Source organism: Podarcis pityusensis, assembly GCF_964106645.2.
Source record: "Podarcis pityusensis genome assembly, chromosome: 5".
Classification (NCBI taxonomy): Eukaryota; Metazoa; Chordata; class Lepidosauria; order Squamata; family Lacertidae; genus Podarcis; species Podarcis pityusensis.
Window position 1 is genome coordinate 53,160,981 of NC_138032.1, and position 24,435 is coordinate 53,185,415.

At 43.2% G+C, this 24,435-nt stretch overlaps 1 protein-coding gene across 3 annotated transcripts in view; it reads left to right on the forward strand.

Annotated features, from left to right (window-relative positions):
- The window catches only part of GRK5 (G protein-coupled receptor kinase 5), a 159,257-nt gene that overhangs the window by 58,030 nt on the left and 76,792 nt on the right, over positions 1–24,435 (forward strand). For all 3 annotated transcript variants that reach the window (XR_013986355.1, XM_081005260.1, XM_081005259.1), the window contains exon 3: positions 19,052–19,164. Coding sequence is in view for 2 of the 3 variants with exons in the window: in XM_081005260.1 (XP_080861386.1) it covers positions 19,052–19,164 (113 nt within the window). In the remaining variant the exon portion in view is untranslated. The remainder of the gene's footprint in view (positions 1–19,051; positions 19,165–24,435) is intronic.

Here is a 24,435-nt window from a genome sequence, read left to right on the forward strand (position 1 = left end):
AAGCGATAAAGAAGGCAGGGCATGCAGAAAGGTTGGACTTTTTGACAAGCAGACCCTGAAACTTGGCATGATAGTTAATGTCAATATTTGATAGTTGAGCGACCAGCATAAGTCCTAGTATCTGTTAATGTTGCTCAATGATTCCAGTTTATTTTTAGCCAGACATAATTAACCTGAATAACTGGTTGCACTTGTAGTATTTTTAGAGAGTTCACATGCTTGTTTAACTGAACCATTATTTGTTGCTTCCTTGTACTTTGCTGTAAAATTCCTAATAAACTGAACAAGAACAATAGTCAATTGGGCTGGATGTCAACACAAAATGAGAGATATTGTAAATCAAGGGTACTCCAACCTTGCCATAGGGTTCATGCAGACCTAGAAGAAGTTTATGAAAGAAGTGTTTCAAGATGCATCTTAGCTGCAGACTAGCGTATTGAAAGTGAACTCGCTTCTTGATGGTTCCCCATTGTTGAAAAGTGTCATGAAATGGACACATGCTGAATCATTTGTGAGATAAGTTGAAGGTGAACTAATCCTGGGTGGGTGAGGTATAAGCTCTTGTTGACTTCAACTTGCAAAAAAAATATATGGTAATTTGATCTGGTCCTTTCTATCAGTCCCTGCCTTCTTTCATTTTAGCATTTTAAGGAGGGGACCCTGTTAACTCAGTGGAAGGCCATGTGGCTTTTATCCAGAAGACTAGTGCAGCCTGGCACCCCCCAAATGTTTTTGGACTACAACTCCTATCAGCCCCAGCCAGCACAGCTGTACTGGTTGGGGCAGATGGGAGTTGGAGTCCAAAATGCGTGGAGGGCACCAGGTTGGCAAAGGCTGCCCTAGTGTTTTAAGGTAACAGGTAACAGAGCTAGAAGAAGAAGCTATATAGACTTGAGACCTTGAGAAGTCTCTGTCTTTCAGAGTGTGTGTTGTACTGGCTGAATGGCTCAGTTGGTTAGAATATGGTGCCGATAATCCCAAAGTTGCAGGTTCAATCCCTGTATGGGGCAGCTGCATATTCCTGCATTGCAGGGGGTTGGACTAGATGATCCTCAGGGTCCCTTCCAACTTTACAGTCCTATGATTCTATGTAGACCAACAGCCTGGTGTGATACTAAGCAACTCATATTTGCACGTTCGTCAGTTTTACTAGATAAAAAGACTATAGCTCTTTCACTTTTTAATGTAATGGTTCTTTAATCCACCTTTCAGGATAAATTATCCTCCCAAGGCAGTTTGCTTGGCACGGCATTTATCCCTTCAGCAAACTTAGGACCATGGTGGCTGCTGTATATTGTTGCAGAATGCAATTGCCTGTCTTCTTATATGGGATTTTTCAGTTTGTTAGTTTTTTTGTTTGTTTGTTTCAAGTATTTTAACACTGCTTTTCAATCATAATTCCAGGGCAATGCTTTCTGTTTTCTTAGAGTCATAGGGTGGTAAGGGGCTGCAAAGATAATGTAATCTAATTTCCTGCTAAATATAGATAAATGAACTTCCATCCTCACCTTAAAAAAACACCACTAAATGGAGGAAATCCCATACCTTTCAAGGCAACTCATGAGAGGTAAAATGCTGGAAGATATTAGACTCTAGTATTAAAATGTTTCCACTGATGCTTTCTCAGTATTGGCCAAAGCTGTATTTTATAGTTTTTCTTCTAAAATGGTCCCTTCAGTTCTACTTCTTATTGAATGTGGCTAGTTCTGCCTATGATGGATGTACCTTAGCCTCAGCTGGTGATTCTGGGCTCACCAATTGGCGTACCAATGCCTTTTATCTCCCCAAATGCAGTACTGTATTCTAATTTATTTTAAAGAGATTCTTTCTAATACTGAAATGAGTGCAAAACTATATTTGTTTTGTTTTGTTTTAAGCAACAAGTGTCTCAAACAATTCCACAAGTAGGATGGGGGGACGGTATTTGAGGTGGAAAGAGGACTTCATCTTTTACCCCGATCCTTTGCACTCTGTCCCTCTCATCTCCACCCTGGACTCCAGAACTGACTTGCTTGATAGAAACAAAGATGTCTTTCTGCTTGCTTACTCATCATGGCCATCTGCTGCATGGGTGGGGAACCTTCAGCCCATGGGCCAAATTTGCTCCACCGGAGTTCCCAATTTCCAACCCCACCTGTCAAAATTTGGCCCACCAGGGTTGCAGAGATAAGAGCCCAGCCCATTAGCTGAGAAGGTTCTCCACCCCTGATTTTCCTGTCATGGGCCACAGACTGATGGAGCACAATTTTCACTGGCCTGTGAATGCACTCAAATGCTAACTTCTGCAGGAAGGGTAACTGTTTTGAGGAAGTTCAAAGCGGGTGCTTAAATGAGCAACCTTTTCATTTTCATTACAGCAGTTGCCGCTGGCAGCAATAGTGCCTGAACAGTTCCTGCTTACGGACTATTTCTGGTTATTTTTACTGTTGTTTTCACTCTTGAACGAGCCCCCGAAAAGGGAAACAATGCGGCGTTGTCTGTTTGCGAGAGGCCTTCGCAATTTTCAGCACACTTGAACTTTTTCTTTTTTTCTTTTTTTGAGCCTTAAATAAAGAAAGGAGATTTCAAGGGCAGCTGTTCAAAATGAGGCGCCTTTCTCAAGAAACCCAGGATTGACTGTGGGGAGCAAAGTGTCGGGCGTGTGCTGCTCGCTACCTTCCCCCCTCCCTCCCCACTTTCTTCTCCTTCTCCTTGCTTCACAAATGAGATCAGTGGAAAGTGCAAAGGGAAGGGCACGGAGACGGCAAAATCTATTGGAGGAAATGTACTTTTCCATGCCTGTCTGGCTTGCTGGGCCGCACATTCCTCTCTACCTGATGACAGTATTATATGCTCGGTTGTGGTAGTAGTTCGGCAGTTGCCCAAAGCAGCAGATCCCAGGTGCCAATGAAACTTTCCATTGACAGGGGTGGGTTCAGGACTAGCTGTAACAATAACTTCAAACACTTTATTGCTGTTGTAGTGCAAAGCTTTACTGGGAGAGATATTTTCAGCAAGCATCATTCCCCCCAAACCTTAAATTCCTATAGCTGCATCTTTACTACATACCTGAACACAGGAACTCATTACTTAGAAAGAAATACATTGAGGTTTATTGATGTTTCATATTTTTGCTGTTGCTGGCTTTTTACAGGCCTGGTCGGTGACTCAACCTTGAATTTTTTGAAGTTGGGCTGTCCTGGGAGCTGTAACCTCAGAAGCCCTTGCCATGTGAGAAAAAGTGTTGAGTGCAAAGAGATCTCGGGGAAGCTGTGCTTTCTGTTAGAATCAGCTCAGCGCTGGTGTGTAAGAGCAATTGTTCTTGGGGATATGTAGGAGTATATGCACGTGTGCAAATGCCAATATGTACGCACACAGTCTTAAAATAGACAACTCCTACATTGTACAAATTAAGTTTAGTCTAATGAGGGGCGGAGGAGCTGCACAGTAAACAAAGATGAACGTGTTTTGTATAGGCTACAAGTTTAGTTTATTTTTTTCAGTTGGGAAACTTCTTATTCCCAAACAGCTTTGGAGCAAGCAGTGTGGAAGGTTATCTCCCTTTTTGTCAATCTGTCCATCCTTTAAGATGTTGTGCCCCTCTTGCAAGTGCCATTGTCTTCTGAGGCAAGGCTGGTGGCAACACACGAGAAGGTGTTTTCTTCTTCTTCTTCCTGTGTTAGCTCCCTGTTTATGGAATTCCCTGCCCCAAGAGATTGTTGTTGTCATTTAGTCATGTCTGACTCTTTGTGACCCCATGGACCAGAGCATGCCAGGCACTCCTGTTTTCCACTGCCCCCCGCAGTTCCATCAAATTCATGTTGGTAGTTTTGAGAGATTAGGTGGGGTTATCTCCATCTTTATTTTGTATCCCAGCAATTGGCAATGTTCCTTTTAAAACAGGAATTTGAAGGTGTTGCTGTTTTAATGTATTTATTGCCCTTTGTATTCGTGCCTTTTTAATTTATCAATAATTTGGACACTACAGTGGTACTTGAAGTTCATACACAAATGGGCACATGCACATAATAAACCAACAGGATCCCATGCTTCTACATTGCCTTCAAATGTGTTGTTTCAAAACAATAGCAACATAGCCTATTCTTGCTTATTGCCGCCTCCCCCCCCCCCCCCCGTAGTTCACCAGTTGCTGGAAACTGTAGGAGGGGAAGGTGCTCTTGATTTTAGGTTCTGCTTGCAAGCTTCCCATTGGCCGCTATGAGAGCACTTGACTAGATGGACCATTGGCTTAAGCCAGCAGCCTCTTCTCATGTTCTTACATAGTCCAGTGATTTGTGTTTTAATGTTTAGATTGTTGTGGCGTTTATATTTACATTTATGTGTACAAGCCGTTTCGAACAGTTCGTTTACAGAAGAGCAGTAAAAAGAATTTGAATAAATCTTCAGGAGCAAACTAGGCTTTGCACCCTTCGCACAATTATTTGAATGTTTGTTATCACGGCCACATGTCTCTTGATCCGGATCTCATGTGTGCCAATGGAAGCTTTCCTTCCACTGCAACTAGGAGGTGCAGGAAATCCCATCCAGGTTGTGACTGTAGCAGAGGGCTTATTCCTCCCCTACCTGGGAACTACAGCTCCCATCATGCCTTCCCTTTGATTGTTTCCAGCTGGGGTTTATGGGCAGTGAAACATGAGAAGGGCAACAGGTTGGGGAAGGCTGCTACATACCATCAAAATGACATTCTTGTATATTCTGTGTTGCCATACTGAAAGGTCCAATAAGACTGCCAGATATAGATCAGTGGGAATGACATCATTGTTTTCCAACTCTGATGGGTGTCTTCCTCATCCCACCCCGAGCTAAGGTGACTGTATACATCCATTTAGCATGACCTCCCCTCAGGCCCCACTTTACTGGGCAGTCTCATATCCTAGGAGGTCATGTGACCTCTATTGGAATTCTTGTGATACCCCCCCTTCCTTGACATCCCCCGCCTTCTCCCACCAAGTACCTCTAAGTAGTCTTGCAGACTCCTTTTTTTTTTTTTTTTTTTTTACAAGATTGAAAATTAGTTGCAATATGTTTCCTTCAGTTTCCTGGAACTGGAAATGTTTGCTTTGTGCCGCATGCAACAACAGTCCCAGAACCATTTTAAGCATTCAGAGTAGAGCCTTGCCCTGAAATACTCTGTAAGCGGATATCATCAAACAGAAGATTAAATAAAAACACAAGAGATGAAATAAGTTGTGCATTTCAGTCAAAGGACCTATAAATGGATTGTCCGGAGGTAGAAGAGCTATTTTACTAGTTCCCTTCTTTGACGACAGAGTACTTAACACAGCAGATCTCTGCCAAAACCGCTACAAACATAGACTATAAAACCTTTATTCACACAACTCCAAGGAACGCCTCAGAACTCGGAGGTGACCTTTAATATTCAACCTTCCCCAACCCACACCCCCAGTCATAGGATTCGTCAACTCCCAAGACTGTCGAAATCTCGCCAAGATAAAAACTAAATTACTATTTTACAAGCATCTCACTCTATATCAAAATACAATTTAGGAAGGTACTGCACGATCACGGCAAAGCATCTAATCATGTCAGGGATGAGCAACAGTAAAAAGAGAAAAAATATTCAGAGGCAGGTGAACCACATGAATTTATATGGGGTCCTGTCTCATTTGGCATACGTAGCATGCAGAAATCGTGTCCAGAGGTTACAGGTTTTAGCCCATGGAGGGGAAACAGGGTGTGTCTTTGCTGCCAACATCCCTACACGCACTGGCTCCACCATTAATGCAAAGATCCGAAGGGTTTTTAAAGCATGTTCAAGTTGAACTTTATTATTATTTTATTAATTGCCTTCAGCACATACCCACGGCAGAGACCTACTAATCCAGCTGGGAAAACCTGTGGGAGCCAAAATGCCTCCACCTGTTTCTGGAAAGTGCAGATAGCAACCTCTTTGACATATCATCTCAACAAGAATGATGATACTCTTACCATTAAACCCCTAAACTGCTTGGGAGCCTCCCTATTACAGTATCAAGCCACGCCTGCCCTGACCAGGTGGCTTCTAAGCATGTTGAACTGAGTGCTGACACTCCATTCCAGGCTTCCTCAAACTTGGCCCTCCAGATGTTTTGAGACTACAATTCCCATCATCCCTGACCACTGGTCCTGCTAGCTAGGGATCATGGGAGTTGTAGGCCAAAAACATCTGGAGGGTTGAGTTTGAGGAAGCCTGCTCCATTCCATCCGGTGAGGCATCGCCTTTGGGGATTCTTTCTTTCTACTCTATCTCACTCTTCATGAGTCTTGCTTGAAGGAGTTGTGGAGATGCAGCTGATTCAGAATGAAGCAGTCATCTGGGATGTTACTCCCAAATCCTTATTCTACTTAAGTTCCATGTTCTGGTGGCTTTATCCTTAAAGTGCTGTACAGACTAAGAATCTGGTATTCTTGAGGTAGTATCTACTCCCCTCAGGTGAAACTTCAGACTGTCTTGTACAGATAGCCCACTTTATCATGTCACTAACATAATAAAAATGGACCTTTCTCAGTGATGGCCCTCTAGTTTTAGCAATCATTTCCTTTTGAGGTTCTCCAGATTTGAGACTTCAGTAATTTTCAGCAGGCTTGAAAATCCTGTTTTGTTTCAACAACCCCTTTTTGTATATAGTTAATGTGCCTATTTGGTTTTACTGATCTTTATCATTTTCTGCTTATCAGCTTCCACAAATAGTCTTACTGATGTGTTGATTCCTTCCCTCGTTCCCACTTGAGAACTGTTACACTGAAAGGTAGGCAGTAAAATTTTCTGAACAAGTAAATAATGGAAGCTTTAAAACGCTTAAAGCAGCTTACTTTCTTCTTTGCTGCTGCTGGGCATGACTTGAAAAGTTATGTGCTAAGCCTTCCTACCGCTTTCCAAAATCTGCAGAGATGGCCCTCATAAACATTTCTGGTGCAAATATTTGTACAAAGACATTTGTACAAGTGCGTGTGGGATTCTGCTTTCCAGCAGCATTATAAGAAGGAAAACATCCCTCCAAATGTTTGTAGAAAACAAATTTTAAAAAGGGTTTTGTGGACAACACTGAAGCACATTTAATTTGGAAGCCATTGAAATACTCTCCAAATGCTGTTTGCAATTCTCGCCTGGTTTTTGTTTTGGAACATTTCCATACTGAACGTAATATTTCTGCAATGCATGATGTATATCCCTGTAGCATAATACCATGACTGAAAGGGAAGGATATAAAAAGAAACTAAGAAATGATGCACAAAGCAAACATTGTCTGAATCTAAATAATTAAATTTCATAGATAAAGATGGGAAATGGGCTTTGTTTGTTTTTAAGAGACACAACTGACAAGCAGAAGAAATTAAGCTGGCAGGCCTTAAATACCATTTAAAAGAATTCCATTGTCGAATCCTGATTGCATCTATATTTTTAATTAATCAGACCAACGTCATGTGCATCAAAGCTGTACCCACTCTGGGGGCTAAGTTAAGGATCTGTCAGAGTTTCCATTATAAAAACCCTGCATTCGGCGGGGAAATAACTCGGGCATAAAAATATGCTCCAGGCTGAAGCTGTACCATAGTAGGTCTAGACAGCTCTGAATTATGCAAGTGTTAATGGACCTCCTCCCAAGAAGCCTTTCTTTTACTATGCTGCTAACTGAAAATGGTTGCAGTTTAATATAAGAAATTTGACAGACGATTACCTCTTCAAGTGACCTAATAGACTTCATCATGCAGCCCAAATAAAAGTGAAAGTGGATGAAAGATTTACTTGCAGATATGGCAGCAGCATGTATTATGGATAGCTTTTTCACAGAAGCTGCTTTCGGAATTAGCTTTCTGCACCTGTGCAATGCTATTGGCACATCCCCTTAGTGTGCAGGCTTGTCTTCAAGACAATGCTCGTGGCTTTCTTTTCCATCTCTGTAGAATGGACAGACACTCCAGTCCCAAAGTAAAACAAGACGATTAGTTGTGTTGGACATTTGCAACATGAACCTGCAGAGCTAGCGAGGAGCAAAGACTACAGGCTTACTGCTGGGTTAATGGAAGATACACATTTTAGCTGTGCAGGGGTTCTGATTAGTTGAATGGCCATCACATCCATTTACAACAGGATTGGGACTTCTACCTGTCATCCATGCACATGGAACAAATTGCACAGGGAGAGAGCCACACAACCTGGGACCCTGTGGGAAATAAGCATACGGCTTATGCATGAAGGCACCCTTACTACAGATAGTATTGTTTGCCTGTCATGGACTGGCTGGATGCAGAGGACTGGTGGGAAGCACCAGCAGGGGAACCCCCAGCAGAAGAAGGCTCAGAATCAGGGCATTCCTGGTGGGACATTGATGTGTGATCACAGGGAAAAGAGGGAGCATACAGGGAGGAGGAGCTGTTAGAAGCTGAAGAGACAACAGGGTTTAGTGAGCAGGAGGAGGCTGTGGCAGAGAGCAGTTCAGAATCGGAGGCAGAAGTGGAGGCTGGAGAGGAGAGGGTCCAAGATGCAGAGATGAGGCAGGCTGCTGAAGAATCCAGGAAGTCACCCCTCCTGCTGCGACCAGCTCCCCTCCCTCCTGGTCTCCCAGAACATGCAGAGAAATGAAGAGGGTGGGGGCAACGAGAGGCAAGTTGACAGAGCCTTAGGTTGCTGGGGAAAGAACTAGGGGAAGAACGGTGAGAAGACAGGAACCTTCTGTCCTCATAGCTGCTTCATTGGGGTAAGACCTGCTGGGAAGGGTTGCTGTGACCACTAGAACTGAACTGTTTTTATTTTATTTTTAATAAATAGTTAACTTCACTGACAACAGAGGTTTTTTTAATTACTGATCTACTCCTGACAGTGCCCAAATGTCAGGGCACCAGGTGGAGTATGTGACACTGGGAAGGGAGGGTTAGTTAGCACTGTTCATTCATTGCACATCACGTTTTTATCTAGTCAATTTCACATCTTAAAATTTCATGGGATGTGGGGGAGTGGTAGCAATTAGGAAAAGGAAGTAAAGAGGTGTTTCTTCTCTCACTTCCTCCATTGCGTTTGTTCAGATGTCCATCTACTGGTGCTGAATCAAGACTAGTATTGTGGTAGCTTTAAGTCATCCCTGTTGCCTCTCAGTCATTATTGTTGTTGGCTTCCATCTGTCCCGAGAGACAATGGAATGTGCCTCCAGGGGTTAAGTCAAATTGCTGGGGAATCGCAGCACCTGCTGTGGCTGTTAACTTGTAGCTGCTACCTCCTGCATTGTTTTTGCTGTGTTAGCAGCACCAAAGTGACCTCCCTGGGGTGCAAGCCTGGGCAGTGTGCATGGAGGTCCTCTCAGCCTTGCTGAGGTGATCCAGAGGAAAGCAGAACAATATGTTTGGCACCAGTTTCACTGCGGGAGTTGCCAGAAGGAGGCGTTCAAGGCATCTTTGGGACTCCATTCCGGATTTGTGGAGGGTTTCACTCCTTAGCCTTTTCTTCTCCTGAAGATGTCCCACAAGTCAGCGGATATGGTTTATCCTTGGGGTTTACTTCCAAAGCCTTTCTCACAAATAAATATAGCCACAAAGCAGCGGAGGGCTAGGATCAGAGTTGTATATGTTGTTGTTTAGTCGTTTAGTCATGTCCGATTCTTTGTGACCCCATGGAGCAGAGCACGCCAGGCACTCCTGTCTTCCACTGCCTCCCACAGTTTAGTCAAACTCATGCTGGTAGCTTCGAGAACACTGTCCAACCATCTTGTCCTCTGTCGTCCCCTTCTCCTTGTGCCCTCCATCTTTCCCAACATCAGGGTCTTTTCCAGGGAGTCTTCTCTTCTCATAAGGTGGCCAAAGTATTGGAGCCTCAGCTTCAGGATCTGTCCTTTCAGTGAGCACTCAGGGCTGATGTATATACACAGCCTTAAATTCAGTGGTGTATTTAGACTTCACCTTAAAGAAATTCACTGATTTTTCCCATGGTGGTTACTGACCCAGTTTAGAGGCATTGGGTGTTAAGTGCTGCCAAGTACCTGTATTTGCCTAATACTAATTACATAGCATTTCTTTTGAATGGTTTGTAAAATGTAGTCCTCTCGATAGGCCAGTTTCCATGGCTTTAAATTGAATACCGAGGTCAGCTCACCATTGACTTGACTTACCCGGGAGATGGTAGGGTTCACTGTTGACTTAATTGTTTTTGCAAGCAGTCATTTATTTGAAGCGATGAGAATTATTTTCTTTCTAGCCTCCTATGCACCTTTGAGGGGTGCAGTCAATCAACTTTTTTACACAACGAAACAATAACTTGCAGTTTAAAGATATTTAAAATGCACTCACTAAATTTCATGGACCTGAGGTGGGATGGACAAGACTGTATATCTTATCAGCAGCGGTGAAACAGGTACTGCTGAGGAAGTTGAGAGCCAGTGTGGTCTAAGGGTTGAAGTGTCTGACTAGGACCTGGGATACCAGAGTTCCAATCCCCACTCAAGCCATGAAGCTCCCTGGTTGACCCAGGGAAAGTCACTAAAGTGGTACCTCGGCTTACATATGCTTCAGGTTACATATGCTTCAGGTTACACACTCCGCTAACCCAGAAATAGTGCTTCAGGTTAAGAACTTTGCTTCAGGATAAGAACAGAAATCGGGCTCCGGCGGCGCGGCGGCAGCAGGAGGCCCCATTAGCTTCAGGTTAAGTGGTGCTTCAGGTTAAGAACAGTTTCAGGTTAAGAATGGACCTCCGGAATGAATTAAGTACTTAATCCGAGGTACCACTGTATATCTCTCAGCTTAACCTACTTCTCAGGGTTTTTGTGGGGTTCAAATGAGGATGGGGAGAACTGTACACCACCTTGAGCTCCATGGAGAATATAATAAATAAATAAGTTTCACACTGCTGCCATAGTGGTGGGTTGCACTTACTCATTACATTCAAACTGGATATTATTATGGCTTCCATAAGCCAGGCTCCAAAGAACTTCACAGCCAGTTCCCTGCACCCAAATCGAATCTGAGCTCAAATAAAGCATCCTTTGTACCCCATGGCAATTGTTCCTTGATGTGGATGGGACTTATCAAAAGAAGTTGGTTTCATGCCATTAGGGTTTACTGTTCAAAGCAGGGGGGAAGTTGACATTCCACCAGGTTTGCGGAAGCCCTTTAACATCCCTAAAGTAGCTCTTTGGATTCTGGCCACAGCATCTGTGCATGTGAGGGGGAAGCTCCTGTAGGTAGAGGGAAATTAAGTAGACTTTAGGCCTTTTGTGAACTGAATGCAGGATAATCTTTTGTGCTTAAACCCTATTATTATAGGAGAAATTAAACTCCCTCCCACCCTTATGCACAGACTGTTGCCACAAGCAATAACACATCTACTCACTTTGCATTTTTACCTAATTCAGTGGTAACAGAGGCAGTGTTTACTGATGCAACCAGCACAATGTATAAGCTCTCTTTTTTAAAGAAAAAGGTCCATTAAGAAACTTAAAGCTGGGAAGAAAGCTGGGAAGCAGCTTTCATCTTTTAAAAGTCAGGGTGGATTAGTGTATGTTCTTTCTTGGATTTACATGGAGACAATTTCAGTTACATTTGTAATTTGCGTTTGCATGAAAAAGTTGCTGTAAATTCGAGTCTGGCCTTCGAAAATAGAAGGGGGAAGTGAGGCCTAGCAACAGTATGTTGCTTGGGAAAAGGGGAAGCGTTGAGGGCATGGATTCGGGGCAGCTAACAGCCAATCCAAGCCACGCCTTCAAGGACTTTGGGACATCCCTATGGCTTGGAAAGGAAGAGCTTTGAACGGAGTAGTAGAGCAGAGAAGGGAAGGGAAAAGCAGGGAGCAAATGTGGTGGCTGGTCTGTGGCTGTATCCTGAGCTCTGAATGAGACTCAAGTTATGACCTGACTGGACTTTTGGTCCACACTCATTCTGCTACTCTGCACGTGGGTGTACAGAGTATGTGCAGTCTTGCTTTTCTTTGTTGGGGTGAGTTTTTGTTCCCTTTATTTATTTTGCACAAGAAACATATACTTTTGAAACTTTGGGGCTCTCCTGAGATTGTTAAAGCCTAGCTCTTTTGCAGGGGTGGTGCTTCATTTGCTACATCAGCACTGGCATTCATGCCTGAACATCAAAAATAGAAGGAATGACTGGTGCTAGTCTTGAGGCCAGAAAGAGAAGGAAATTTGAAGGGGGGGAACCATATGCTGGCTTAAACTGAACACAAAATGGTCCTTATAATGCACAATCATGAATTGGTTAGTTGGCCCGTGACTGAAGATGTGGCTTGAGGATTCCAGCCATAAAGCCCTTAGTCCTCATAGGATGTGTCCTTGCATTAAGTATGGATACATTTTGATCTCATTTTTTCCTGTTTTCAAAGTCCTTAAGTTTGCCAAAACTGAATGGCTGGTTCCTCCTTTGGCACAAGCTTTGGGGACAGAGTTAAAGTGAATGCCCAGAACTGGTAGCCTTCAAAATTGCCTACGAAGTGCCACTTAATGGTTTAGACTAATCTGGGTATACCAGGCCAATTTTGTTTTGGACTCTTAGCATAACTAGGTTCTTTCTGAAGTAACTTTTTTTTTTGGTCTGTTCCAGATATCTTTATTTGATGCTTTGTATTTCACTTTTCAATGCAGTGATCTTCAAGGAGACTTGCAACAGTTTGCAGTAATGCAAAGACAAAGCCCTACACACACAGCCCAGCCCAGCCCTCCATTCCTTAGTCCTTTGGCGGATGTGGCCAGAGTGTTCTTCCTCCCCTGGCTCTGCAGCTCCTGGGCAGTTGAGCAAAGTGTTTTTCTGTCTGGCAGGGAGATGTAGTAGGCTGAGTGTTGGAAGGGAAGGGGGACAAAGCATACAGAGCAGTCAACTAAAATCCAGCGATGCGTTGCTTTGTGAAAAGTTAGGGTAAAAAAGTAAAGTTGGGGTGATAAAGAAATAATATTCAGAAAAACATTTATGCACACAGTGCAACTCTGTACATATCTACTCATAAGTAAGTTTGACTGTGCTCCTTGGAACTTACTACCAGAATTGCAACCTTGTATGCGTTGCAAGTGGCAATAGATTTGTTATCTTTGGCCACATATGCACTATACCTTCAATGCACATTTGAAGCACATTCTTTCCCTCAGATAATTCTGGGCACAGCAGTTTGTTAAAGGTAGCTGGGAATTTTAACACTGTGAGATGTACACCACAGTGCTCAGAATTCTTTGAGAGAAAGAATGTGTTTTGAATGTGCTTTAAAAGTATAGTGTGTACACAGCCGCAATAATCCATGGTTTAGATGCACCTGTGTTGTTGCGTGAGCAGAAGGCAAAGTTCCCAGTTTTTGCCAGTCTCCCTTCCCCCTTTTCCCACTGCATCCTTCCCTCCTTTTTATGCCATACTGGAGGGTCCCCCAGTCTTAAGGAGTGGAATATGAAGTTATGGTGGAAAGGGGAGATATGAAAGCCTTATTCAGCAGGCAGCACGATCCAAGCCTGTGCTCATTTTCTAAAATAAGGAAAGTTGAAGTTATACGGGGTCCTGTCTCTGTATAAAGTTTCTCCAATCCGGCAGGATGTGTCCTCTTCTCTCGCAGTTGTCCCTACAACTGTTATGTCCACGACATCATTTGCAAACATATGGTTTCACTTCCAACTATTTAACATTTCCATTTCCTCAGGAAATCATTCTCCACATTTGTTAAACTTTTGAATCAGAACTGCTGTTTTTATTGGCATCTATACAGAGAACGATATAATTGACTCTTAAGGCAGGTTTCTGACTCTCCAGTTGTCCATTTGCGCACTCAGTTTTTTCCTTTTCCTTTGAGACTGGTAAAATGGGAGAGGAAGAGTGTGAAAAATTTGGTCATAGTTCATGACGCCTTGGATTGTGATGTAAAAATATGCCCCCAAAAGGAAGGTACCAAATACAAGTGCTGGGGGAGGAGAGGAAGGATGCTTCTGGCGCACAGAAATATTTCTCCCAAGTGTTTTCATTGTCTTCAAAGAACTGAAGTTGGGGAACAAAGTTTTGAGTTAGCTATGTCTAAGAGCTCCCCAAGGAAGATACTTGAAATGCAGTGGACTCAAAAAATAAATAAAATATGCACTTGGAGACTCCCCCCCCCTTTCTTCTTCATCTTGGATGTGCCACTAAAAAATTGTCTGTGAATTTGTGTTTACTTAATACACAAAAATGTGCTTTCAGTTAATCAATAAGGTATGTGTATCTACACGAATGCAGTTCCTCAGTCCTTCAGGACTGAATCTTAGAAGCTATTTTATGCCACTTAAAGGGGAATAATAATTTCATTTATTATTTTAGCAGCAAGTTCATCCTGTTCTCATAGACTAAAGTTGCCAAGGACTTGATGACTTAGAGCTATTGTACATGTTCTTGCATTCATCCTGGTTTAATTTTTGGCCTGATACTTTCTTATAGGAACAAAAAAAAGGGGGGGTTCTGTTTTGGCCATAATTTGAGTTATTATTTTTTTAAAAAAATGTTACTGTTCAAAAAATGGGCAATCATAGCAGATGGAGATGGAAAGATTATCCTCCCACTTTTATATGTGGGATATGACTGGAGCCGGTACATGGAGACTTCTATCCATGGGGTTATCTCGATTTAGCTTGAGCCAAGCATTCTCAATATGCATCGTCTTTATCCAATTGTATTCTGCATCCAAAAACCCAGTATGACGATGAAGCACAGCTTATGGGATGAAGAGTGTTGTGCACACACCAGGAGCTGAGTATACGTTAGGACCACAATCTAATGAACGCATTATAATTTATTTTTCTTTTTTTAAAATCACATACACAGGGAGGGAGATTTGAGCAGTTTAATTCTGATTATTCATTTTCAAAAAAAGGTTACACAAGATTATGCAAAACACAGGTTTTTTTATTTTTAAAAAATCATTTTCAAAAAATGGTTATAGATTCTGCAGTGTTTTCGAACAGGAATTCCTTTGGATTCCTTCAGCCCTTGAGTGATGTCCCATTTCTCCCAGAGCACCTGGGATTGCACTCTGAATCCTGCGGTCCATGGAACCACACGAGAGTGATACATAGGTAAAGGTAAAGGGACACCTGACCATTAGGTCCAGTTGTGACCGACTCTGGGGTTGCACGCTCATCTTGCTCTATAGGCCGAGGGAGCCGGCGTTTGTCCACAGACAGCTTCTGGGTCATGTGGCCAGCATGACTAAGCCGCTTCTGGTGAACCAGAGCAGCACACGGAAACGCCGTTTACCTTCCTGCCGGAGTGGTACCTATTTATCTACTTGCACTTTGACGTGCTTTCGAACTACTAGGTTGGCAGGAACAGGGACTGAACAATGGGAGCTCACCCCGTCGTGGGGATTCGAACCGCCGACCTTCTGATCGGCAAGTCCTAGGCTCTGTGGTTTTTACCCACAGCGCCACCTGCCTGCTATTTGCTATATTCCATACCAATCCCTCTAAAGGGCTAAGAGTTTGCAGCAGTACTGCTTTAGGGCAGGCACGCTCTGTACTATTGTGGAAGCTGAATAAAATGTGTAAGTGCCTACCTCTTTATGCTCAGGCTATGCCAATCAAAAGCAATACTGCATGAGTTTTGTGTAGACAGAGCTAGCCATTTGTCTATTTGGGTAGTCAAAAGCAAATGTGCTCTGTCATTTTTCTGGGCTCCTCCTAATGTTACATGCCCAACTAGGAAAAACAAAAAAATAAAAATCAGAAGATGACTGAAGATTGTTGTTGTTGTTATATCACAATGGTCAGATGAGAGAATGGGATAAGATCTGGACCATCAAGACGCCTGTAGAGTCCACACATATCATGGTCACACCCTGACCATTTTTATAATATAATAGTTTGTGTCTTTATCTTTCTGGATACTTGTTTTGTATGGAGAAATGGTAAGCAGTATCATAAATATTCATGAGCCTTGGCATCTTATTACCCTATTTATTCCAGGCATCTGATAGTTCATGGTTCAGAGAGAAGAATCTATTTGCTGGATCACATACAAATGAATAAAAGCCACTTGGATATCCTCTCTGCGTACCCCTCCCTCAATTCTTGCACAACACACAGGAGCCGCAGCGAGCCGAAGGCTGATGATGTGGAAAGCCCTGTATGATTACGTTGGGGGCCAGGGAGGGCACAGTATGGGAATAGGATTGCTCCATAACCAAGGGGAGAATTTTTGTTGGATCAACGAAGCCTTTGACTGAATTCTTAGATCTGGCACGTTTCCCTAAAATGTCCTGTGAAGCTGTTGTGTAATCAGAAGTACATGATGCAAAGATATGAGGTGGCTTTTGGGGAAAATTTTACAAGGACTTTCCCCCAGGGAATGTGGACTGGGGAAGGGGTGCTTTTGCCCTTATTCCCTTTAGGAGAATGGGTCATGAAGTTGTAACCAGGTCCACCTGAGGTGTCTAAAATTACCAACGAGGTGTGGGTTCATTCATGCAGGCTTACTCTAACCAATCTTCCTTGGTTTACCAACTTGAGGAGACTTTGTTTGCCTGGTGGTTTCATTGACCTCTAGAGTCACCACTGTTGGAGCCTGGTAACATACCCTCCAATATTTCGATAATGATAATTTTGTTGTTTATACTCCACACATCTTACTGGCTTGCCCCAGCCACTCTGGCCAGCTTCCAACATATATAAAAACATAATAAAACATTAAACATTAAAAAAAACCCCTTCCCTATACAGAATTGCCTTCAGACAGCTCGTGGGGCAGATAATTCCATACCCTCCAATATATTGCCAATGAAAATTGGGACATCCTAAGGAGAAGTGGGACATTCCAGGATCAAATCAGAAACCAGGACAGCTTCTCTAAATCAGGGACATCTCTGGAAAATAGGGACACTTGGAAGCTCTGTGGTAATTCTTCCAGAGTCATCTCAGCACATCCTTTGGGTCAGGGGTGGGCAGAAGATAGAGCCAGATCTACTGGTAGATCTCTAAGTGATTCGCAGTATATCATCAAGGAGTTTGACTCCCAATTGTTTAACAGTAGCAACAAGGGGGGGGGAAAGGTTTTTCCATCTAAATTAGATTGCTGAGCTGAAGAAACCTTGGGGGCAACTGTGAGCTCAATTCAGGTAGTGAGAACAAATTCCTGTGCTGTGTCCAGAGGCACCCTACTCCTTAATTCTAAGAGTACATTGTCTCCACTCCACCATTTTTGCATCCCACAAGCCTGATGTCTTCCCACCCTTGCCTCAGGTGTGTGGGCAATGAGAAACAAAGAGCAACATCATTACGACGCCAATTTTTCGATCCAGGAAGTGTTCATCTAAACAAGGCAGGCAGCCGCAGGAGATGCGGTTTCCTAATCCTTGGCTCCGTAGCAGGACATCCACACCAAACAAAATTGTGGGGAGGAAGTTTGACAATCATTAGTTGTGGGCATTGCAGACCAATGAATGTAAACAAGTAAACTAGTGGCCATTCGTTCAGCTAATGTGTCTTGTGCCGTTATTCCTGGGTAAAGGGAGTGATGGAGGATGAGCTTGGCCGCAACATGAAAAAGGTCTGAAAAGAATGTGGGGAATTAGTGGAGCCACTCAGATGGAGGAACATTGAGGATTTTTTTTGTAAGGCTGCTAAACTTTGGGGTAATGCTCAAGCTTCTTGGAACCTCTGTATTAGCCTGGACTGTGCTATTTTTCAAATTTTACAGGTAGCCCAGCTTGATCAGGTATTGCAGAAAAGGGAAGGTACCCCAGCAATCTGGAAAGGCAACAGCTTGCCGCTTAAATAGACCTATGTACGAATAAGCAACAGCCAGCAAACGTCATGGTCATAATCTCGAGCAATTCAAGACATGCCATAAATTTTCCTAAAGTTGGAAAAGAATAGGATTTTAATCTGGACGAGCTGTTGCGCTTTTCTGTAATAGGTTAAATGAAGGCAGCTTGTCTGCTTCACAGCATCATCATGCCTTAAGATAAGGAGTGGTTTGTTGCAGCAGCAATAGAAATTGTCATATGGCGCTGAGAAAAGTCAGGGCAAGAATGTTGAAGAAAACACAGCCTGTGGTTTCATACTTTGTGAGCTGTTTTGCTGTTTTTAAGCCATAAATATTTCTTTAGCAAGGCCAGTGCTACGGCACGTGCTGCGGTATCCTACTCCTGAATTTACAGTCATAACAGCCTCATGCACCAGCTGGTTTTATATTTGTGCCAAGCTAATTCCAGATTTTTTTTCATATCTTAACACACAAACACACACACACCAAGTTTGAGTTTATTTTATGTAAATAATAGCTATGTTTCTGTTCAGAAAATGATCCTAGCTGGGGGAGATGGAACAAATAGCCTTCCACCTTTATATGGGGGATATGAGTGACCTCGATCCATGCGATATCTCATTAAGTGAACATGGAACGAGCATTCTGGCAGATACGTGTACCCTTGTCTTCTATGGCAGTATCCCAGTCTAGCAGTGGAGCAAAGATGGCAGGATGTGGAGTGTTAGGGACTGGGCCAGCAGCCCCTGCACTCAGGGAACAGGAGCACCACAGATATGCCCCGTATTTGGTTTCCAGCTTGGTAGTCTGGACTCACATGAGCAGTCCCAACAGTCAACTCTCTGAGCAGAAGTAAGAGCAATGGGACGGGGTGAGGAGTAATTTCTTCTGCATTTACCAGTTGTGGGAAGGGCAAGGGACTCTGAAAGGCACTGGAGGTCCCTGATAGAGTGTTATCTTGCTCACATTCCCCTGTTCTGGAGATTTCAGCAGGCCTTGCCTCTCTGATCTCAAGTCTCTGTTTGCAACGATTAGAAGTCAGAAGCATACATCCCTGAAAGCGAGAGAGAAATCTTGACTTCATAAAGATGCTGGTACAATCAATTTCTCTGCTTCCACGTCACAACTGCACATAACTTTCTTTGGCTACAGCCTTTGTCCCTGTGAATTGTTTGTGTGTGTGCGTCATTTTGCATTGCTTGTGCAGAATGTGTGTGTGTGTGTGTGTGTGTGTGTGTGTGTGTGTTTTACGATCCTTAAGGAAAAGAAAACATGGACACAATGTAACCAGACCAAAATTCATTAAAAAGTACCTCAGTTTTTCACCTTACCTCCTCCTCTTTATTTCCTCTAGAGAGAGATTACTACAGTTTATGTGACAAGCAGCCAATAGGAAGACTTCTCTTTCGGCAGTTCTGTGAGACTCGCCCGGAGCTTGAGTGCTGTATTAGATTTCTTGACTCGGTGGTAAGTTGCTTCTTATGACTGTTGCAAAAGTTTATTGCGCCTTCTTCCATGGTAAAATAAAGATGGAATTGGCCCCTGCATGCAGGTGCAAAGAATGAAACCTTGCTTTCTGGAGGGTAACATACCCTGGACGTGTCCCTGGGCTTTTAAAAAAATTTTGTTGCAGACTATGCCTCTTGCAGTTCATGGCCTTTGTGGCCCCATGTTCACATCCATGCCCCAGGCCATGTGTGTGTATGCATTTGTGTGTCCAGGGGTCATCGGTCAGTAGTAGAATACATGCTTTGCATGAAGAAGGTGCAGGGTTCAATCCCTGGCACATCTTGTTAAAATCGGGCTGCCTGGATCCCTGAGCAAGAGCATTCCTCTTTGGGAGTGGGGATCTGCTGCAACATTGTGTTGCAGGTCCTTCTTGTTTGTACAAAATTTGCAATCACCTGAGAAACTGATTACCTACTTTCCTTACCTTTAAAAGAAAAAAAAAGCCAACAAGAAAAAACTGTGTGTGTTCAAAGTTTGGATTTGTTTATGCCCGACATGTCTAGACCCTGCAACTGAGATTTGTGCTGCTTCAAGTAGAATTTACGAGTCATAAAAAGACCATGTTGTTTTTCAGATGCTAGTCGACAGAAGCCTAGCAGGATCAGCTTTAATAGATGAGGCCAAAACAGTGATCACAGCCACACCATACCTTTAAAGCACATGGCTTCCCCTTTCCCCAAATTCTGGGAACTGGTTTAGCTTTGCAGAGCTACAATTCCTAGCACCTTTAACAAACTGCAGTTCCCAGGATTTGGGGTGGGGGGTGGAGAGAGGAAGGCATGTGCTCTAACTGTATGGTGTGGATGTGACCAGCAAATGTGCAAAACCAGAAGGCCACTTTAGTGCCCCCCTCCCCCCTTTCCAGGTTATTCCATGCAACATAGAACACCATGAGGGAAAGCCACTGCCTGGAAAAGCTGTTAAAACTCTGGAGCAATCCCAACTATATTTATCGTAGACATGGTTATTTCACATTTTAGGTCACGGAGATTTTGGGGGAAATTGTTTGGGAGTTTGGGGAGATTGTTATGTGAAATGTGTTTACTCATTGCACTGTTCTCCAAAATACCGCATTTTTCCGTTTATAACAAGAAAGACCCCTATTTTTTGGGACTTAAAATTGAGGAAATGGGGGGAGATTGCTCACCCGCCGCTGCCAATCGCACGCATCCACAAAGCCACCAATTGTCTGCCTGCTCGCTGCCAGCGGCCAACTATTGCACACCCAATTGCCACAACAGCCAATCACAAGCAGAACTTGCCGCAGCCAACATTCACCCCCCCCCCAATGCCACTGGCAATCTCCTGCTCGCGGCAGCCACCAATCGTTCATCCCATCTCAGCACTATCTGTGCATACAGCGGTACCTCAGGTTAAGTACTTAATTCGTTCCGGAGGTCCGTTCTTAACCTGAAACTGTTCTTAACCTGAAGCACCACTTTAGCTAATGGGGCCTCCTGCTGCCGCGCCACCGGAGCCCGATTTCTGTTCTTATCCTGAAGCAAAGTTCTTAACCTGAAGCACTATTTCTGGGTTAGCAGAGTCTGTAACCTGAAACGTATGTAACCTGAAGCGTATGTAACCCGAGGTACCACTGTAAGACAACCCCAATTTTTTTAGCATTATTTTTTAATAAAAAGACCTCGTCTTATACACAGGAAAATACGGTACTTGCTGCTCAACCAAGAAAGTTTCTTTGTTGCAGGAACTGCCCTGTTATTTTTTTATTTATTTTTTTGCCTCTGGGAATCAGCTCCACCCGTGTGTGTGTTTATGAGAGAAACCTGCATCTGCAAAAGACTACTGCGAATTTCTGAGCTCCTGCAGATCACTGGATTAGGGTGCCAATCAACTGAATTCAGCAAAGCCAGTGCCATAATTTAAACAATATATCCTTCATTATTTAGTTGTTTTTATGATACATGTCACGGGTAGGATGAATGATCTGGTGCGGTGGAGGGGGCGGGGGAGACACAATTTTCTGCAGGGAAATCAAATGCAGTCTAATTGTAAAGGTTCCAGTCCACAGAATTTACATTCCAATACTGTAGTGTAAAACAGCCAGGTGCCAGCATAGCATCTGTCATGAATAAGCTCTGAAAAGCTGTTTTGACAGGTTTGTAGGTTAGTTGGGCTGTTTCCATGTTGAATTTCAGAAGCTGATTGTGGTTTTTACATTGGATATTCATGGAGCAAAATGAATGCAAATAAAATATTCTTTCTGATGAATTGCATGAGTGCATTCTTCCAGATAAAATGTTTTCATCTTCCAATGTGGCCTAGCTTGATTAATCCCCCCCACCCGCCCCAAAATAAAACACGTAATATGAAAATGTCTCGGTTTTGCTGCATTTGCCACACACACCATCCTTACTTCCTAACCCATGAATGATGTTCATAGCATATTTCCTGAGATCGTTCCCTTTTAGTTACTTTTGCAGTGGCTAGATTGCAGGTTTGTGTGGAGGCAGGTGGTACTCTGAATTTTGTTACCTATTCAATTTGCTGAATATTCTCCTGGAATCTCTATCCTGACTTGAACAAGGACCTCATTTGTGGCAATATGAATGTCATCTGTCTTTCTGGAAACTTCTCAGCATAAGCATAGTGAATTGAACTATTCCATTGGTAGAGCTTGGCACACCTGGTACTGATGCCCTCACTAACTGAGCGAAGGGGTCACAGCTCAGTGGTAAAGCCATCAAAAGAAGCTTCCAGTATAACTGCTGGAACTAGCAGCTTGAGTGAATCTTCAAAACTTTCAGAAATTCTACTTGGCAACTGTGAAATCCTTATTATAAAGATGTGGCGATGCCAAATTGATTTATTTACATTTAAAGCACATTACGTATCCAAAAATATCATGGGAACTGTAGTTTGTTAAGAGTCTTGGGAATTGTAGCCCTGCGAGGGAAAACTACAGCTCCCAGCATTCTGTAGCAGAAGTCATGGGCTTTCAATGTGTATCGGAAGTGCTGTAAATCTAAGGTGCAGTTCTGCACCTTATGAAAGAAATAGCAATGTGGCTTCTGTTGTCTGTTCCAAAGGGTTTACAGAATGTTCCAACTATACATAGAGAAAACTGGACCAGTCTTGAAGCTCAAGGCAATAATTGGTCCTGGCAATAAAGCTTTGCCTAGAACAAATTCCCACCTATGGAGAGCTAGCAGCTGTGACATTAATTCTCTTCTAGCCTGAGGGCACATATGTGGAGACACCATTATAAAGGGGTCCGAGGGGGTGGTAAAAAAATGAAACAGCTGTGCTTATAAGTTAAAAGCCACCACTGGCCCAAACAAATATATCAAATCTTTTTTCTGCAGTCATGCTCTTCCCCCTACATCCTTTGTTTTCTGCATTCATCCTTGCCAGTCTGGGCTGTTGTTACCTGATTCTTGCAGTATAGTTTAGAGTTGCATCACTAGCCATTCCGGCACCTCAGGTTAAAAACATGTACCTCTTTATGTACATGCTGTTTTCCATTCCCCAAAAGAAAGCAAAGCTTAATAATAGCCAAAGAAAAGTGCCTCTGAACATGTCCAAAGTACCTTTTCACTGAAGTGAATTCTCCTCACTTTCCCCAAGATAATTCAAGGGTGCTATCCTGTCCTCGGGACGCGGGTGGCGCTGTGGGTTAAACCACAGAGCCTAGGACTTGTCAATCAGAAGGTTGGCGGTTCGAATCCCCACGACGGGGTGAGCTCCCGTTACTCGGTCCCTGCTCCTGCCAACCTAGCAGTTCGAAAGCACGTCAAAGTGCAAGTAGATAAATAGGTACGGCTCCAGCGGGAAGGTAAACGGCGTTTCCATGTGCTGCTCTGGTTCACCAGAAGAGGCTTTGTCATGCTGGCCACATGACCCGGAAGCTGTACGCCGGCTCCCTCGGCCAGTAAAGCGAGATGAGCGCCGCAACCCCAGAGTCGGTCACGACTGGACCTAATGGTCAGGGGGCCCTTTACCTTTACCTTTATCCTGTCCTCAGCCTCAAGTTTTTTGTGTCAAGACTGTCTTGCATCTTGACTGTAAAAAGATCTCCCTGCACTATTGTCTGCCTTATTCATCTATGACTTCTCCCCTGCTACACACACAATACCAAGACAAATAGGAAAAGAAAAGTCCACAAAGTCAATAAAACCAGATCATACAATTTGGACTTTTGAATTTGGTCAGATTTTATTTAAAATACCTTTAAAGCAAAAATATGAAGGTGCTTCCTATCTCTCCCCGCCCCCCTTTTTAAGACTAAAAAGTAGACTGAAGTCTCCCCACCTTGAGTCCTGGTAGTTAGCAATGTTCTTTTTCATAATAACTATCAACTATCAAATCAGGAATCTTCATGCAAAACAGATGCTCTTACCACTGAGCTACAGTCCTCCCCCTAAAGCTGAGTTTCCTCAAGGACGACTGTTGCAAAACATGGACACAATTTGCTAGGGAATTCTCCTGTGCTGTTTTCCATTGGCAAGAATGGGCAGGAGGGTTTCCTGTGGATTGTGTCCTTTTTCTTACCCTGATTGCAAAGAGCAGTGCTTAAAGCACCTCAATGAAGGAACATAATCATCTTTAACACTTTAGGAAATTGAAAGAAAAACCAGTGGTAAGTGGATTTTCTTTTGCCCCTAAGTGGCATGGTAGGTTTTTTACTCTGGCAGTATAATCCTATACATATTTGCTCAGAAGCAAGTCCCATTATGTTCATTGGGGCTTACTTGCAGGTGAGTGAACATTGGGCTGCAGCATAAATGTCGTGGAACAGAAGCCATGAGCAGTCCTTTAGAGACAATTCAGACAACGCCTCAGTCAGCAGTAATTTGATTTCTGGACCATTGACTCTGACCTACTTTTTAGTTTTCCTTTTTCTGGGTGGGGGAGTGGGGGAATCACCTTCATACCCAATTTAAAAGACCCTCCCCCCAAGTGTTCTTACCTAAAAGTCAGCATTGATTTGTGTTACATAGAAAATGAACAGTGTCCTCTTGCGGCTGCCGCCACTGATGTGATTTGAATTGGCTTTAGGAGAAAGCTCTTCGATAGAAAATCTAATTTTTGTTATTTAAATACCCTACTCAGATTAGAAAACCAGTCACTGCTCCCCCCCCTCCAATCTACTTTTGGAAGGTTGGCTGAACAGTTGACACACAAATGTAAAATGGCAATTGCTAAATTAAACCTTTTGCCCATTTCGCACTCTAGAATCCTAAGATAAGAGTTATGGTCAGTTGACCTTGT